At 43.2% G+C, this 15,564-nt stretch overlaps 1 protein-coding gene across 1 annotated transcript in view; it reads left to right on the top strand.

Moving 5' to 3' along the window:
* The first annotated feature begins 320 nt into the window (after window positions 1-320).
* Window positions 321-15,564, top strand: part of Mroh9 (maestro heat like repeat family member 9) — a 51,329-nt gene continuing 36,085 nt past the window's right edge. The window contains exons 1-6 of the mRNA XM_026405265.2: window positions 321-330; window positions 2,264-2,328; window positions 6,181-6,260; window positions 6,843-6,978; window positions 7,558-7,644; window positions 11,035-11,139. Of these exons, the coding sequence (XP_026261050.2) occupies window positions 321-330; window positions 2,264-2,328; window positions 6,181-6,260; window positions 6,843-6,978; window positions 7,558-7,644; window positions 11,035-11,139 (483 nt within the window). The remainder of the gene's footprint in view (window positions 331-2,263; window positions 2,329-6,180; window positions 6,261-6,842; window positions 6,979-7,557; window positions 7,645-11,034; window positions 11,140-15,564) is intronic.

Here is a 15,564-nt window from a genome sequence, read left to right as displayed (position 1 = left end):
ACCCCAGAGGGGAACAAGGTGGCTTGAGGATGTCACACCTGGCCAAACTTTCACTCAGAAAAGCGTAGTCAGCTATCTAGCACATGACAAGGAGTCAAGAGACGTAATTCCCTCAAGCCCCTCTAAATAAAATACAAGATGCATTTCAACCCAATGAGGATGAAGAGAGAAAGCCTGGTTGTGTGTCCTGGATCTATTTAAACATAGCACTAAGGCATAGAGGATGGGGAGGTTATTGTCACCAAGCTGAATGCAAATGTTGAAAACGTTGAAAGTACATGCATGACTTAACTAACAAAATTATACAGGAAATAGAAGCTATGAGGGAAGGTAACGTAAGCACACAGATTTCTTCTTCACTGAAACTTGGAAGTGATTAAGTAACCATGAAAATGAGAACAAAGACATAAAAGTGCCACTTAGCAATTTAATCAACTAAAATCGCTCAAAGAAGAGGCAGGTGGAAATGAACCAATCCCATCTTTGCTCACAGTTGAGAATCAGCAGATTCTGAAGATTTTGAGAAACATTCTAAAAAGTTATAGTCAACCTGATCACTGTCGAAAGAGGACAAACCTTTCATATTAAAGGAAAACATGAACACACCACACACAGACACACATACCAGAGGGTGAAATTGGATTGAACTCACCTATTAAGAGAAAGGAATTGGTTACATTTTAATAAAACCCAGCAACATGCTACATACTGGCAACACTTACAAATCTCTCAAAAGGCTATAAATAAGTCGATGCAGAGAAGTCTATAAGAAGTGGAAGAACAGGAGCTCAGCAGAACTGGGGAAACTTAATTCAGACTGACTCAAATTCCGGGCTATGAATTAAGCTTTAAAGCATCAAATGTGATTCCTACAAAAGCATCACATAATAAGAAAGTTCATGATCCATAATGAAGATAATTATGAAAAATCTACCTGGTAAAAAGAATTCCAAGGTGGCCCGAATGCCCCTCCCCTGAGACTCATGCCTCATACAAATCCCTCTTCCTTGAAGATGAAAAGCTGAGGAAAGATGTGGTCTGAGGCTCTGAAGATGATGGCAGACAATGGCAAAGGGGCGCTACTAACCAGTTAAGTAAGGCTGCTAGCCAGTTGTCTTAGAGATCATCTGCAGGGGGCCTGAGCTCATCATATGAGCCTCTTAATTCTGGGTATAGACTGTTGGGGAAAAAAAAAACAGTGGTAGCAGGAGAAGGCAGGGAACAGTAGACAGCTTTCAGGAGCTGACCAGTGCCCTCAGCCACAGCCACCAAGAGAACAGGGCCCTCTGTCTGACAGGCTCAGAGCAGCGAGTTCTGCCAACAACCTAATGGTCTTGGAGGAGGACCCTGAGCCCCCGAGGAGAGAGCCGTCCCAGCTAATACCTTGTGTTGCTGGGTGAGGCCCTGAGCACGGAGGCTAAGCTGAGAGGGAACGTTCTGACCTACAGAAGCTGTGCAATAATAAATGGGTATTTTATAAGCCATGAAATTTGTGGCAACTTGATACACAGCAGTAGAAAAATAATACCATTGTCACAGCATAAAAAAACAGTAGCATCAAAATTGATAGGACAAAATAAAATCATAGGAAACTTCCATGTTTTTATAAAAATATCTAATATTGTTTTGCAGTTTTTAGTAGAAGAATTTGATTCTCCTCTGTCAGTATGGCATTGATGGGTTGAAAATCAAGTAAGGCTGTAGGAAGAACAGGGAAACACAGAGATGCATGTGGGAGAGAGAGAGAGAGAGAGGGACCCACCTGTCAATCTTTATCCATGAAAACATGGAATAGACCTTTGTCCCCAATACCTATAGGATATTCACAAGAGTGAACATGTATTAGACTAGACATTTCTATTTAAATTCCAAACAGTAGACTAGCAGACATATTCTCTGATCACAAAGCAAAGAAATTTAGAAACTAACAAGTTTAATGTACTTCTATTTTCTACTAATACTGTATGGTACTTCCATAAAGGCGTGGAGAGTGGGGCTGGCTTTCTGTTTCTCACATCAAGAAATTAGCTACATATCTATTTGATTAAGAATTGTTATCAATTATAGATTTAAAATCTTTGAAATATTTTCTATTTAGTGTTGTTCAGTAACAGCCACAGTGAGCCCATCTGCAAAGTGAGTGTGAGTGTGTGTGTGTTTGTGTGTGTGTGTGTGTGTGAGAGAGAGAGAGAGAGAGAGAGAGAGACTCTAGCTTCCAGGTGGGGGTTAGTCCCATTGAGGTGAGCTCGCTGCTGTTAACCAGTCCCCTCCTCTCCGGCAGTGAGTGGCCTCCAGATTCTGCAGTCCAAAATGAAGTGGCACCACCTGGTACGTGACGTTCTGTAGGACATCGTGGTAACTGGGATCTCCCGAGGGAGAAACTCGTTCGCTGACTCTTACACGGATGTTACAAGTAACATTTTCGGGTGCATGAGTGGGGGGAAGGACACAGGCAAGCTGGCTGGACCCGGCTTTGCCCCCGGTCCCCCTGCAGAGCTCTGCTCTCGCCAGCCCACTGTGCCTGGAAGTGGCTTCGCACTGATGCAGAGTGTTGAGGTGTTGACCCCTCCTGCGGATCCCCCACCCTCCATCTCCCAGGGCCCGCCCAGTCTCACATCCTTTGCTCCCATCCTGGGGACCCCTCTCAGCCAGCTCGGCCCCCGCTCAGTGTCAATGATGGTCTCACTCCCCAGTTTGACAGCCTCACGACTTGCTTTATTCCTTTTTTGTTTATCTTATTCTGTATTTTTTTTTCCTTAGACTTTTGGACAGTTTGCTTGTCTGTCATCCCTGGAGGACAGAGATTGTGATTACCTCTCTCTGTGTTCCCTACAATGTGACACAGTACTGTCATTGTTATTGTAGGTATTCATCTAGCTTTGTAAAAACTGGATTGAAATCTGGAGCCTTTGATAAAACCTACCACCATTTTTATATCTAAGTTTAAATTGACACAGAAGGCACAGGGAAAAGCTGCCATAAGATATGCAATTTTTCTCCCTTAGAAAGAAGAATGGGCCCATGTGGCGGTTAAACCATGTATAGACCATTTCTTTAGGAGTCTGTGGTCAAAGTCAGTGATAATTACAAAACATTGATAACTTTTTTGATGGACAGGTTCACTTTGCCTGCCAGGATAGGAAGACACTTGACAATAAAACCTGCTGTTCAGTGCTGTTTCATCACTTTCAAATTGTTAACATCATTAGAGACCAAATGTACAGTTTAGCATTTCATTCACTCAGTCATTCATATATTTAAAAAAATATTTATTGAGTATCTACTATATGCCAAATATTATGCTATCGTTTTGAGACACAAAGTAGAACTCAAACATTAGCCTCAAATTGCTTAGAGTCCAATGGAAGAAAAATAAAATAAATCAGTATTAAAAATTGCTGTGAGCTGCAGGGATGTTACAGGAGGCAGGGTGAGAGAGGTACACTTAGAGGGAGCTTCTACTTAGCTTCAGGTTAGGGAAGACCTGGCTGGACTTTGAGGATAAGGGTCAAGTACATTCCAGGGAAGGAACCTGGGAAGGCCCAGGGAAAGAAACCAGCAACATACATTGTAGATTTTAGGTATGATTCTCCAGAAGTAGATGCTAAGATAGAGATTTGCATCCAGGAGATTTGCTGGATTTGCTCCTGGGATCAGTTCCTGAGGCCTGGGGAGGAGGGGTGGAGAAGGCAGGCTTGCAGGGAAGTGCAAAGCAGGCTTCAGCTACCCCCACAGGAGCTTTGGAGCTGAGGTGACCTTCGCTTTGACCTTGGAGGCAAAGGGGCTGAGCCTTTGTGTCACCCAGGCATCAGAGTCAGGTTGCCAGAGGGGACAATTGACTGGGGGAAGTTTCAGACCAGAGAGAGCTCTCAGCTCCCAACACTCCCAGCCGCTGGGAAAACAGCGTTTCAGGCCTGAGGTAGAGAGGGCTGGTGCAGACAGAGGGTGCATAGCGTCCATCCCAAAGACAGATGGACCAGAACGGACCTCTGTGGGGGTGCTAGGCGCTGTGGATGGGTCGTGGGCACAGACCCGGTTGTGAAGGTTCCTTTGGGTTTGCTGAGAGGGTCGAGCTGTGGGACCAGCTGCACCAAGGGAGTTGAATTGCTCCAACAGCAGGGGAGGTGCAGAGTGCCAGACCCTTCACAGGCGAGCAGGCACAGGGCTGATGGACCTGGGCAGCGGGCTGCTGGGGAGCCCTGCGCATCAAGTGGGCTTGTGCTTCCAAAGCTTAAAAACCAGGAACAGCGGGAACTGCCCCAAACACATAGCTGGGTCTTGAAAGGGACGCTTTCCTGAGGGAGCACATCCCTGGTCAACCAGAATGTGGTGGCCACCACCTGCAGGGTTGGAAGTCACAACCCACAGGAAGGAAGCAAGAAATTGCGCCCGCGCGCGCGCACACATACACACACACACACACACACACACACACATTTTTTTTCTAGTTCTAGAGCTGCAACCCTGGAAAAAAGGTAGGGAAGATGAGGGAAGGAATAACCTTCCTTGTTCCAAAAAATATCTGAGCACCTTTGACCCTCACAAGATCCCTTTGGGGTAAGTTCTGCTGTATCCCCATTTTTAAATGAGGAAACTCAGGCCGTAGGTGACCTGCCTGTGGTCACGTAACAGTGGCAGCCCCAGGACTGGCAGCCTGACCACCATGCTGTGTTGACCCTGAAACCCAAACTCTTGCCTGCCCCGGAGATCAATGAAGACCTTTGAATAGCAAGTTACCAGCTGAGGTTGTGGCTCAGTGGTAGAGCATTGCCTAGCCTGGGAGGCGTTCGATTCTCGGCACCACATATAAACAAATGAATAAGGAAGGTCCATGAATAACTAATAAAAATTAGAAATAATAATAAGTTATGAAGGTTAAGATTTTAAATAAACAGGATTATAATCAACAATAACCCTGGGGTTGTTTTAATTGCCCAAAGACATGGGAAATCCTTGAAATCAGAATAATCTGTAAGGGAGACAGCCGTCTATCAGGGAAAGGTGGGTGAGGGGGTTGTCAAAGAAGAGGGACAGGGCACTGTGGAGCCAATCCAAGAGGAAGTAGGAGACCTTCCTCCGTGTACCTGGAGGTGGAGGTATATATTGGGGAGAATAACCCTTTATCAGATATATGGCCTGCAAATATCTTATCCCATTCCACAGATTACCTTTTTATCTTTTGACCCAGTTTCTTTTTCTTTCTTTCTTTCTTTTTTTTTTTTTTTGCAGAAACTTTACTTTGATAAAAAAAAATCTTTGTTTATTTTCGTTTTTGTTGCTTATACTTTTGGTGTCACTTCCCCTCCAAAAAATATCAATGTCAAAACCAACAATAAGAAGCTTTTTCCAGTCATCTATTAGGAGTTTTATAGTCTTCATCATACACATCAGCCTTTAATCCACCCATTTAACTTTTGCAGGTGGCATAAGGTAAGTGTCCAAGCTCACTCCTCTGCGTGTGGACAATGCGACCCCCAGACACCGTTTCCTGGGAGCACATCCTTTCCCCACCATCTATGGGTGGGTTTATCTCTGGACCCTCGATGCTGTGTTGCCTATGAGTCTGTTTTTATGCCCAGCTACACCATTCTAATTACTGCAGCTTGAGAGTAGAGTTTGAAAATAGAAAGTGTGACATCTCCAGCTTTTATTCTTCCTTCTCTAAATGGTTTTAGATAATTGAGGATTCCTCAAACTTCATATAAAAAATATAAATTCCTAATTGGGTATCTTTAATTACAACTTTTAATGGTTCCAAAATTAAGTTATACAGCCGCCCATTGACCTGGATATGATTCTTACTCTATGGCATGAATGTGGTCATCCTTCAGGAAGGCCTGTCTTAAATTGCCGTGCTGGCATTTTTATAGGTAGACACTACACCTGTAGATTGCACTTGACAGTTACAGAAGTGTATGGGAGCACACCTGGTAAAGAGCACCCCCAACAAAATACTACTATCTGCAAATGCTCGCTATAAAAGCACAGTGGTTGGCTGTACAGACCACCATCTAGGCCAAAACACTAGTGGGGGATGAAATTATAGTTTTCCTAGTCTCGATACTTCTACAAACTCTTGGGATGACTTTTTAGTCTGTTTTGGTGCCTTGGCTTGGTGCAGCAGGGACCACACAGGATCTTGTCTGGTTTGTAATTGCTGGTGTTTTTCATGGTACTTAGGAGAATGCAATTAATGAACTATGGAATGCCTTTGCGGGCCTGCTGTGTCATCAGTCCATGGTCCTGGCCATCAACTCCAGGTAACGTGACACTCTCTGATTTCACTAACTGAATATCTTTGAAATGAAATATTTTTTAAAAAATAATAATTGTGAGAAATAAAAATTGACTCAAAATTCCATCATCCTGATTTAGCAACTCTTCTTTCTTACGCTCTCCCCAATCTTTCTATATCACATGGATAAGCAGATGGTCTTTCTAGTTGAGACGGGCAGTTTTCCTTTGTTGTTACCTTGAAAGATGCATGCCCGTATCAAAAATATTAAAATATAAAAAAACATGGTATCATTGACTAGGAAATAGTGGCACCATACAGTTAAATGATCTCAAACCTTAGTGTGGGTTTATGGGCTCGGTCTTTACATTATTGAGTTCATGGAGAAAGATGTTCCAATTTCTAAATAACTTAATGTAGTTATATTTATGAATAAATCGATTCCTTAATGTTTAAGGCATCATTGCTAAGAGAATATTTAAGATCCATTGATCATCTGGGTTTTACTTTCTCGTATACCCTCTCTCATCATTAAGAAAAAAAGTCCATAAATTTAAATTGCATTTGAAATCTCACCCATTTAAGAGTTAGACCTTTTTCTTGTCAGCTTTGTGGATCCCGTGCTGCAGTATGAAAGTCAGCTGAATGTAACTGAAGCATCCTTTAGAATGCTATTAGCCCTACCAAACTTTGGAAAGTTGAGAGCACTGGGGATTGGCAATGAGGACCTCGAGGACCAGGAGGTGAGACCCTTCTTCCTTCACTTGTGTTGAGACTTTGCTCTGCACCACAGTGGAGCTGAGAGTGCATCTTGGAAGGCTTCAGTCTTTGTTTTCTTCTCCCCTACTTACATATAATGGAATTCTTCAGCACTAACCTACACCCCTAAACTCCTGGTGAATTCTGTGACCCATGGGATTTGGTGGATTGTATAGGGGTTATAGAAACAAATCAGTGAAGGTATTTTTGGTCAAAACTGGTTTCACAAGGGCAAGGAGTTTAATGAAAAGTATTGCCCCCCCCAAAAAAAAAACAATAGAAGCAGAGAAAGATGAAAATAAGTAGAGTCCCATCGTGAGGTTAGGAACACCTGAGGTCTCTATTTTCTCAGCATTGCTACCCAATGCAATTTATCTCTAAGCTAAAGAAGCCATTTGTGGCTTGGTCTTGGGTGAGACTTTATCCACATAGCCACCTCACTCCTTTTTTTACCTTCAGTTTAGGGGGAGAACTCAGGACACCCAGATGCAATACTGTATGTATTGGGTAAATTCTTTTGTAAGACTGCTGGCTGTTTATGTGATTTTTTTTTTGTATTTCAGAGTTTATATCAAAATATTTTACACATATTTGAGGACACTCTTCTGATCTTAGTGTCTAAAGACCTCTACAAACTCCAGATCCTAAGGGTAAGAGGAAATAAGCAGTGTTGTTTGTCATAAATAGAAAGAGCTCACTCTAGTCCCCTGACTTCTAATTTATCATATTTATATGTACTTCTAGTATTTGGTGACTGGAATTTGCTTCTTGTGGAGTGAAGCTACTCACAAAACAAAACCATTCCCTTTGTTTGAGTTAGAGAAGGGCAGAAATCAATGTGGGGAGGAGCCATCAATGGCCACCTGAGGAGGCAAGTCTCATGTGGTGACTGTGGGTGAGCACAGGCTGGGGTCGCAGAGACCAGCATTGGCCTCAACTGCCTCCAGGTCCACAGGACAGTGGACCACAGCGTGACACCCACTCCCAGTGAAGGACAGTTCTGGGGTGAGGCAACTCAACAGATTCTCTGGCCTTATGCACACCATATTCTGTGGCTTCGATATGTCCTCTGATGTCCCCCACAGTCCATCTGTCAAGATCTTAATCCCAATGCCACAGCATTGCACGGTGAGACCTTGACGAGTCGACTAGATCGTGAGGACTCTTCCCTCATGATTGGATGAATGTCATGGAAGTGGGTCCTCGATAAATGATGAATTTGCCCCCTCCCCTCCTCTTTCCTGGGGGCTTTCTTCCCCTTCTTCTCTCTGCAATGATGCAGCAAAATGTCCCTCAATTGATGAGGACTCCTTGAAGATACTGGTGGACTTCCAGCCTCCAGTACTGTAAAAACTAAATATCTCTATTATATTTATAAATCACCCAGCCTCAGATATCCTGTTCTAAAAACACACTTGGACTAATAGACAAAATTAATAGCAAGAAGAGAGACTGTCCCTCTAACCAATACCTAAAGACTATTTTCTCAGCATTGCTACCCAATGCAATTTATCTCTAAGCTAAAGAAGCCATTTGTGGCTTGGTCTTGGGTGAGACTTTATCCACATAGCCACCTCACTCCTTTTTTTTAACCTTCAGTTTATGGGGAGAATTCAGGACACCCAGATACAATACTGTATGTATTGGGTAAATTCTTATGTAAGATGTGAAAACTGTTCTGGAACTGGGTAATGAGGCTGGAAGAGCCAGAGGGTGTGAATGGAGCATTAAAGACCATTGTGCTGAGGAGCCAGCAGAAGACAAGAGCCGTAGGGAAAGCCTCAGTCTTCTCAGGGAAAATATACGTGGCTGTGATCAGAATGCAGGCCGTTCTCAGGAGGCCTCAGAGAGAAATGAGGCACAAGACATTGGAAACAGGAGTGAAGGTCACCCTTGCTACACAGTTGCAGAGAACTTGGAGGAACCATGTCTGCATTCTAGGACTTTTTGGAAGGCAGAACTTAATGATGAACGAGGGCACCTGAGAGAAGAAATCTCTACTTAGCATAGAGCTCAAGGTGCCCTGTGGCTTCTTTTGATGGCTTGCAGTAAAATGAGAAAAGAGAAAAGGGACTTAAAGGTGAAAATTAAAATCAAGGAAATGCAGAATGAAAAGATCTGGGGAACTCTTGGCCTGACCATGTAAAGAATTTAAGAAAAAAAAAAAAAAAACAAGTTTGAGAGAGAACATTAAGGGTACGTGTTGCTAAGGGACCATATGCTCAAGAGTTAAACATGCATGAAAACCAGGTCTGGTCATCAATACAATGGGAGAGTGACCTTGAAGGCATTTCAGAGGTAAGCTAGGACCTTAAGGGCAAGGTTTCAAGAGAGGTACCCATAGAACCTCAGTATTTTCTCCTCTGTACCAGCTGGTGACTTGGCCCTGAATGTCCTTCAGCACAGCACCCCTTGTCTGCTTTGGCCATGACTCAGGGAGGCTCAGGTGTGGCTCCACCCACTGCTCTGGGAGTTCCAAACCATGAGCCTTGGCAGCATGCACAGTGCTAACTCTGCAGGTACACAGAATGCATGAGCTGTGTGCCTCATGCCACCAATGCAGAAGCATGGCGGCCTCTACTTAGATTTCAAAAGATGTCACAGCCAGGCAGAGACTTGTCCCAGTAGTAGACCACTGCAGAGAGCTCCTGTGAGGGCAGAGCCTAGTACAGTTGTACAAGTAGAACCTCTATTGTCCACAGACCTCACCGCATGATTCATGTCCCAGCCAGAGAAGACTGCACTGGATGTTTTAGGTTCTTAAATTTTGCATTCCTAATATGGTGGTGTCAGGAGTCAGCTGTCTAAAAATACTGGGAATACATTGACTTACCCTACCAGAAACATCCATGAGTTGTGCAAACCAAAGTAAAGAAGACAGATTGGTATCCTTGAAGACAAGAAAGAATGTGAAGGAAAGTAAAAATGGATTGAGCTAATTTGTGCTGAATTGGAGCCAAATATTTCTGTGCATTTGAAATGTTATTCTCCTAAGTGATTATCATTCCCTTCCCCCTGCATGTCCTGCGAACTGCCCCAGGCTGCTCTCCGCTTCCTCTTATTGAGCATTTCACCATTTCAATATGGATGTGAGTACATATTGTAATCCCTCAAATCATCCCATAAGGAAGCTACTATTATTTCTTCCATTTTGGAGAAAAAGAACAGAAGCAATGCTATTGTGGCAAAGCCACCACAACTTGGGAGGTTCGTTATGTCTGGGAACTCCCTGATCCTCAAAAAGAGCTGAAACCCCACTCCCAGAGAAGGCAGAGTGTGACCCCTCTGAGATTTAGAAACCCTTCTGCCTTAGGAAATGGACTTCAGAACAGTGTGCCGCTTGGCAGAGGTGAAGAGGAACAGATTGGCCAACCATTGGCAGAAGTACAGAGGCCTCCAACAGGTGGCCTAAGAAGTCTGCTAGGGCTCATTAGCATGTGCAGTCTATTCCCTTCCCAGGGGGAAATACATCCATCCCTGCTCTTGGGATTTAGAACCAAGAGAAGGTACTAAAAGACAGATTTGAATAAAAATTAGCAACAATTTTCTAACTAAACTGCCTCCACTGATGTATTCTCTAACCAAGGATCAGAACATTTCTGGATGGTGAATTTGCAGAGGAATGGTATCCATGAAGACAAGAAAAGAAAACATTTCTGATCAGATAACATTTCAGTTCTCTTTTAAAGCTAAAGATCAGAGTCCATATTCTTTCCTTAGAATATTTGTACTCTAAAAAAAGGAATATTTGTATGTAGAGCAGCTGATGACCACGTACAGACCCATGCCGAACTTTCACGATACCTGACAGAAGGACTGCTACAGTGTTTATTAGTCACTTGTTGAATAGAATTAAGTAAAATAAAAACCACATGTAGTCACCATAGTAGATGAAGTAGTTGTCCATTTTTTTTAAGATAACATAGGTCAAGCGTGGATTAATCAAAAGACCATGGGACCCCCAAACTGGTGACTAGAGGGAGGGCTCCTTAGGAAATGGAAATTCCATGGATCTAAGATGGCTCTTGTTTTTCCAACAGGAAATGGTTTTGTGGGTGAAAGAAGAGCGTTTGTACCTGCAAGAGGAAACACTGACGATCATCAGCAGGGTGTTATGCTTTGCATCTAAGAAAGTCCAAGGAGATGTAAGTCACACAATGAACAATGGCCCGGTTCTGAAGACTGCTTTCCAGGGCGCTGCTTGCTATGTCTGAGGTCTTGAGGGTGCTGGGTGTCTGCTTGGTATTACTGGGTTTGCACTCTGCAGTATCTAGAAAGGAGTCAACATTCTGCATGGCTTTAAGGCATGGGAGCAGAATTTCTCAAAAACTGGTAAAGAAGCATTATTAGAGAAACAGCATGAGCATGTTGTACCAGGTTTTGCTGACTCTGGATTCTCCTCTGTGGACCATAATGAATATTATTTTCCACCCTTATCTTCCTCTTTATGTTCTCCTTTTATTTTCCAAAAATATTTGTGAATCATTATCTATTTTAAATTTGTACAAGCAATTCTTGGAGCATAAGTCTTCCTTTCCTTTCCTCTCCACCCACATTCCCAGCCTGTTGGTGTGACATGTGTCCACCCAAACCGCTTTCTTTGTCTACATCCTTGTGTGCATGCATGCACACATGGATGACCTCCTGCCTCTTTAAAGAAGTTACATCAAGTGCTGCAACTTGCTTTCTTCACTGGACAACATGCCCTGCTCATATTTTCATATTAATATATGTAGCGTAATTTCATTCTTTCAAACATAGTCTGTGCATTCTTGAATATTACAATCCACTGAACTACTTTTCCATTGATGAGTCCAATGGTGTTTTTCAATTTCAAACAGTAAAAATTAGTTACGTTCATGCAAATCTGTATGTACTTAGTTCAGCTTAGGGAGGCAATGGCTAGATAGACGTGGGGGAGGTCCAAGTTTAGGAATGCACCACTGTCCTCCAATCTGTGTTCCTGTGACTATAAGAATGCCCATCTCCCACACCTTCCTAAATGCCAGGGTCTTCTAGACTTACATAATCATTTATTCTCAGAAAGGGCCTCATCTGAGCACATTGCTACCACTACTTTCTTTAATCAACAGGATCTATCTATCTATCTATCTATCTATCTATCTATCTTTCTATCTTATATGCCTATATTCAAATGTATAAAGTTATTATTTATTTTTGGAAAGGTCTGGTTTACAAAGCTCTTCTTTTGGTTTTGACATAAGATTTACTTATCCATTATCAACAATAGCCAAGATGTAGAATCGACCTAAAGCCCACTAATGGAAGAATGGATAAAGGCCACAAGGGTTTGGGCACTACCCACCCACCCCCCCATCCCCCAAGTATTCTTAGTCATAATAAAGAAGAAAATTCCATCATTGCAAAAAATACAACGTACCCCAGAGGACACTATATGGCATGAACTCGGCTAGGCACAGCATGGACAGACAATCCCTGCCTGCTGGCCTCACACACACACCCTGAGGGAGTCAACTCATCACACAGAGGGGAACAGTGGTCGCCAGGAGCTGGAGGCGGTGGGCGTGGAGGAATGCAAGACGTGTTCATTAGAGGGTCTGAAGCTTCAGTTAGACGGATGAATAACTTTTGGAGCTCTAATAATGTATAGCACTTTGACTATAGTTAATCATAATGCATTTTGTACTTGAAAATTGCAAAAAAAAATCTTAAAATGTTCTCACCATAAAAAATGATATGTGAAAAGATGGATTACATTGGTTAGCTTGATCTAATCGTTTAACAGTGTGTGCATATATCAAAATGTCACATTGGACAAAAATAATAACGTTTCTCTCTTGTGGATACTGTACCTTCAGTCTGTTTCCCAACTCATGCTGCAGGGATTTTAAAATATACTCTACTAACAGTTTTTCTGATGACTTGAATCATTTTAGGAGTAGTTACGTGTAAAGGGAGTTGGAAATAAACATTTGGGATGCTCCTCGTGTCCATTTTCTCATACTTGTATAAACCCCAGACATAGCAAAACAAAAATATCTAGACCAGCCTTTAAAATAGCTGAATTGTTACCACTTTGTTTAAAGCCAGCTGGGAGTGTGGTAGAATTTACTTATACAGGGGAGCACCATCCAGTGTTTTCATTGTGTGATCCCCTATTTCAGCACCCAAAGAGAGATTCAGGGGCTTGTCTAATCCTGATTCTCTGATTTGGGAAGGCAGCCCTGCCCCCCAACACCCTCACTTGTAAAATGGCCTGGGGTTCTATACAAATATCTAGAAGGCTCAGCATGGAAAATCTTGCAAGTGAGGCTTGGGATTAAGTACCACTCAAGTCTGTTCTCTGCACAGCTCCTGGGACAATATGCACTTAGCAAGTATTTGATGCCAACTATGTGAAGAGGGCTATTTGCCTGACTGTCTCTGCATTTGGATGCCTGCATCCTAGCATGGGCTTAGGCAGCAGGTGGGGCTTTGTAGCAAGGGCTTAGCACCCCTGGTCTTTCCATTACTAGTTGGGTTGCCCCTGAACCCAGACCTCTCTCCATCCACAAGAAATCAAATGTGTAAATTCAGGTGTGTAGCAGAAGACTCTCATGCATTATTTGAGGAAATCAAATGTGTAAATTCAGGTGTGTAGCAGAAGACTCTCATGCATTATTTGAGGATTTCTTGCTTTAACAGGTTTGTATGAAAGACCAGGTGGGATTATCTGCCACTCTGCCCTGCAGTGTTCACCAAGTGCCACCAGGTGGAAGTACATCAGCATTTTTCAGAACATTGAAACAGCTAGACTCAGCCAGCTCACCACAGTCATGGAAGCATAAACTTCATTAAGGAAGCTTTCTTATTAAAGTAATGTCTTCTGAAAATAATTAATTCTGGGGCTTGGATCGTGGTTCAGAGGAACAGTGCTTGCTTAGCATGGGTGAGGCCCTGGGTTCGATCCTCAGTACCACATAAATATAAAATAAATAACAATAAAGGTATTGTGTCCACCTACAACTAAAAAAATTTTTTTTAATAAAATAACAAAATAATTAATTCAGTGAGATTATTGGACAAGGGGATTATAGGACAAAACAATCTCAAAAATATTGTAAATGATTTAAAGCTGAGCTTCCACAGGCCTGTCCTCTGTATCACTATGTCTGACATAAAACAGGCAATTAATTTTTTTGTTCTGCTCTAATTAAACAGCTACCTATTCTGTCCTCTCGTGCTATTCATACAATGGAAAAAAACATTTTCTTCATAAGTCATCCTGCCTAGGCCCTGCTCAGCCTCAGAGGCTCCTGTCCTAGCAAAGACTTCCGATTATCATTGTATTTTGTCAGAAATATGTTATTAAAGGGATAATTCCCCTCACATAACCCATGTGCCCATCAGGGTAGAGAAACTCCTGCACTCAAAGGTTATTCATCCCTTTAAGTGAAGTATCAGCTTTCAACAGGAAGAGAAGTGTGAGCTAAGCACATCGTCTTGTTGCATTCACAGAGAATGCTCCTACCTGTGCTCCTCTGGCACATTAGCGTTTAGAAATGGGTGGAAGAGTCCCAATTAAATAATACACAGGTGGTCCCTGTGTATTATCTCCTCTCCCTCCAGAGTCCTCACGAAGTGATAGTAACAGAAAGTGTTAAAGTCTGAAGTCACATCCACAGAGAGGCTTGGTGAAGGCTTTTCAGTGGGCTAGCAATGCCGGCAAACTTTGGAAGACAGAGGAGAGAAAGATGAGAATAGAAAAGTCTGTCCACGGAACCAAAGCAGGAACCCATGACCACTAGGGTGGGGTCTGGAGCTGCAAAATCCCAAGCAATGAAGAAGGGAGGGCGTGAAGCGAGGGGTCAAGGGAGGGCTGAGTGCAGGCCCATCAGCTGAGAGTCGTGAAAGCTCAATCAGCACAGTCAGAAGGCTCAGAGTCCCCTTCCCCTTGATGCACTAGGAGTCCATCAGCAGACGGAATTTGAGAACTGCCTTCTGCTTTCTTTCTTTCTTTTTTCCCCCCAAATCTTCTGTGGTTTGATAGCGTGACCCCAAGGCAGCGAGGTTCGGAGGTGGGTCAAGACTCTCATCAGGGCTCTGACCTCAGCAGTGGGCTAATCCATTTGCTGGATTCGACTGTGGGTAGCTGAATGAGGACCCTGGGGGCAAGGCCCGGGGACTGTGTCTGTCCCTGCCCCCGTCCCCAACTCCCTTTCCAGCAGAGAAGCTTGCCTGTGCCCCACCATTCCAACATCGCCTCTGGCCCAGAGAAATGGAGTCGACTGACCCTGGATGGAAACCTCTGAAACTGTGAATCCCCAATTTTTTCCTCCTCTAAGTTGTTCTCATCAGTTATCTAGTCACAGTGATGAAGAACTGACTAACACAATAACCATTGTTAAGTTCTCTGATAGAAGAATCATGCGTTTTGTTTAAACACTGAAGGAGGACCCCAGCCTCCACTCCCAGCCACTGTGAAGCAAGGTACACCACTGGCAAGCCTTTCTACAGACAAAGCCCCACCACGAGGCACTTAGTCCTCAAATATGAAGAGACATCAAAATTTGCCAGACATTTGAGAAAACCCTTCAATTAAAAGACCT

Source organism: Urocitellus parryii, chromosome 9, assembly GCF_045843805.1.
Source record: "Urocitellus parryii isolate mUroPar1 chromosome 9, mUroPar1.hap1, whole genome shotgun sequence".
In the NCBI taxonomy this organism is placed as follows: Eukaryota; Metazoa; Chordata; class Mammalia; order Rodentia; family Sciuridae; genus Urocitellus; species Urocitellus parryii.
Note: the sequence above shows the minus strand (reverse complement) of the source record. Positions and strands in the feature narration are given on the sequence as shown.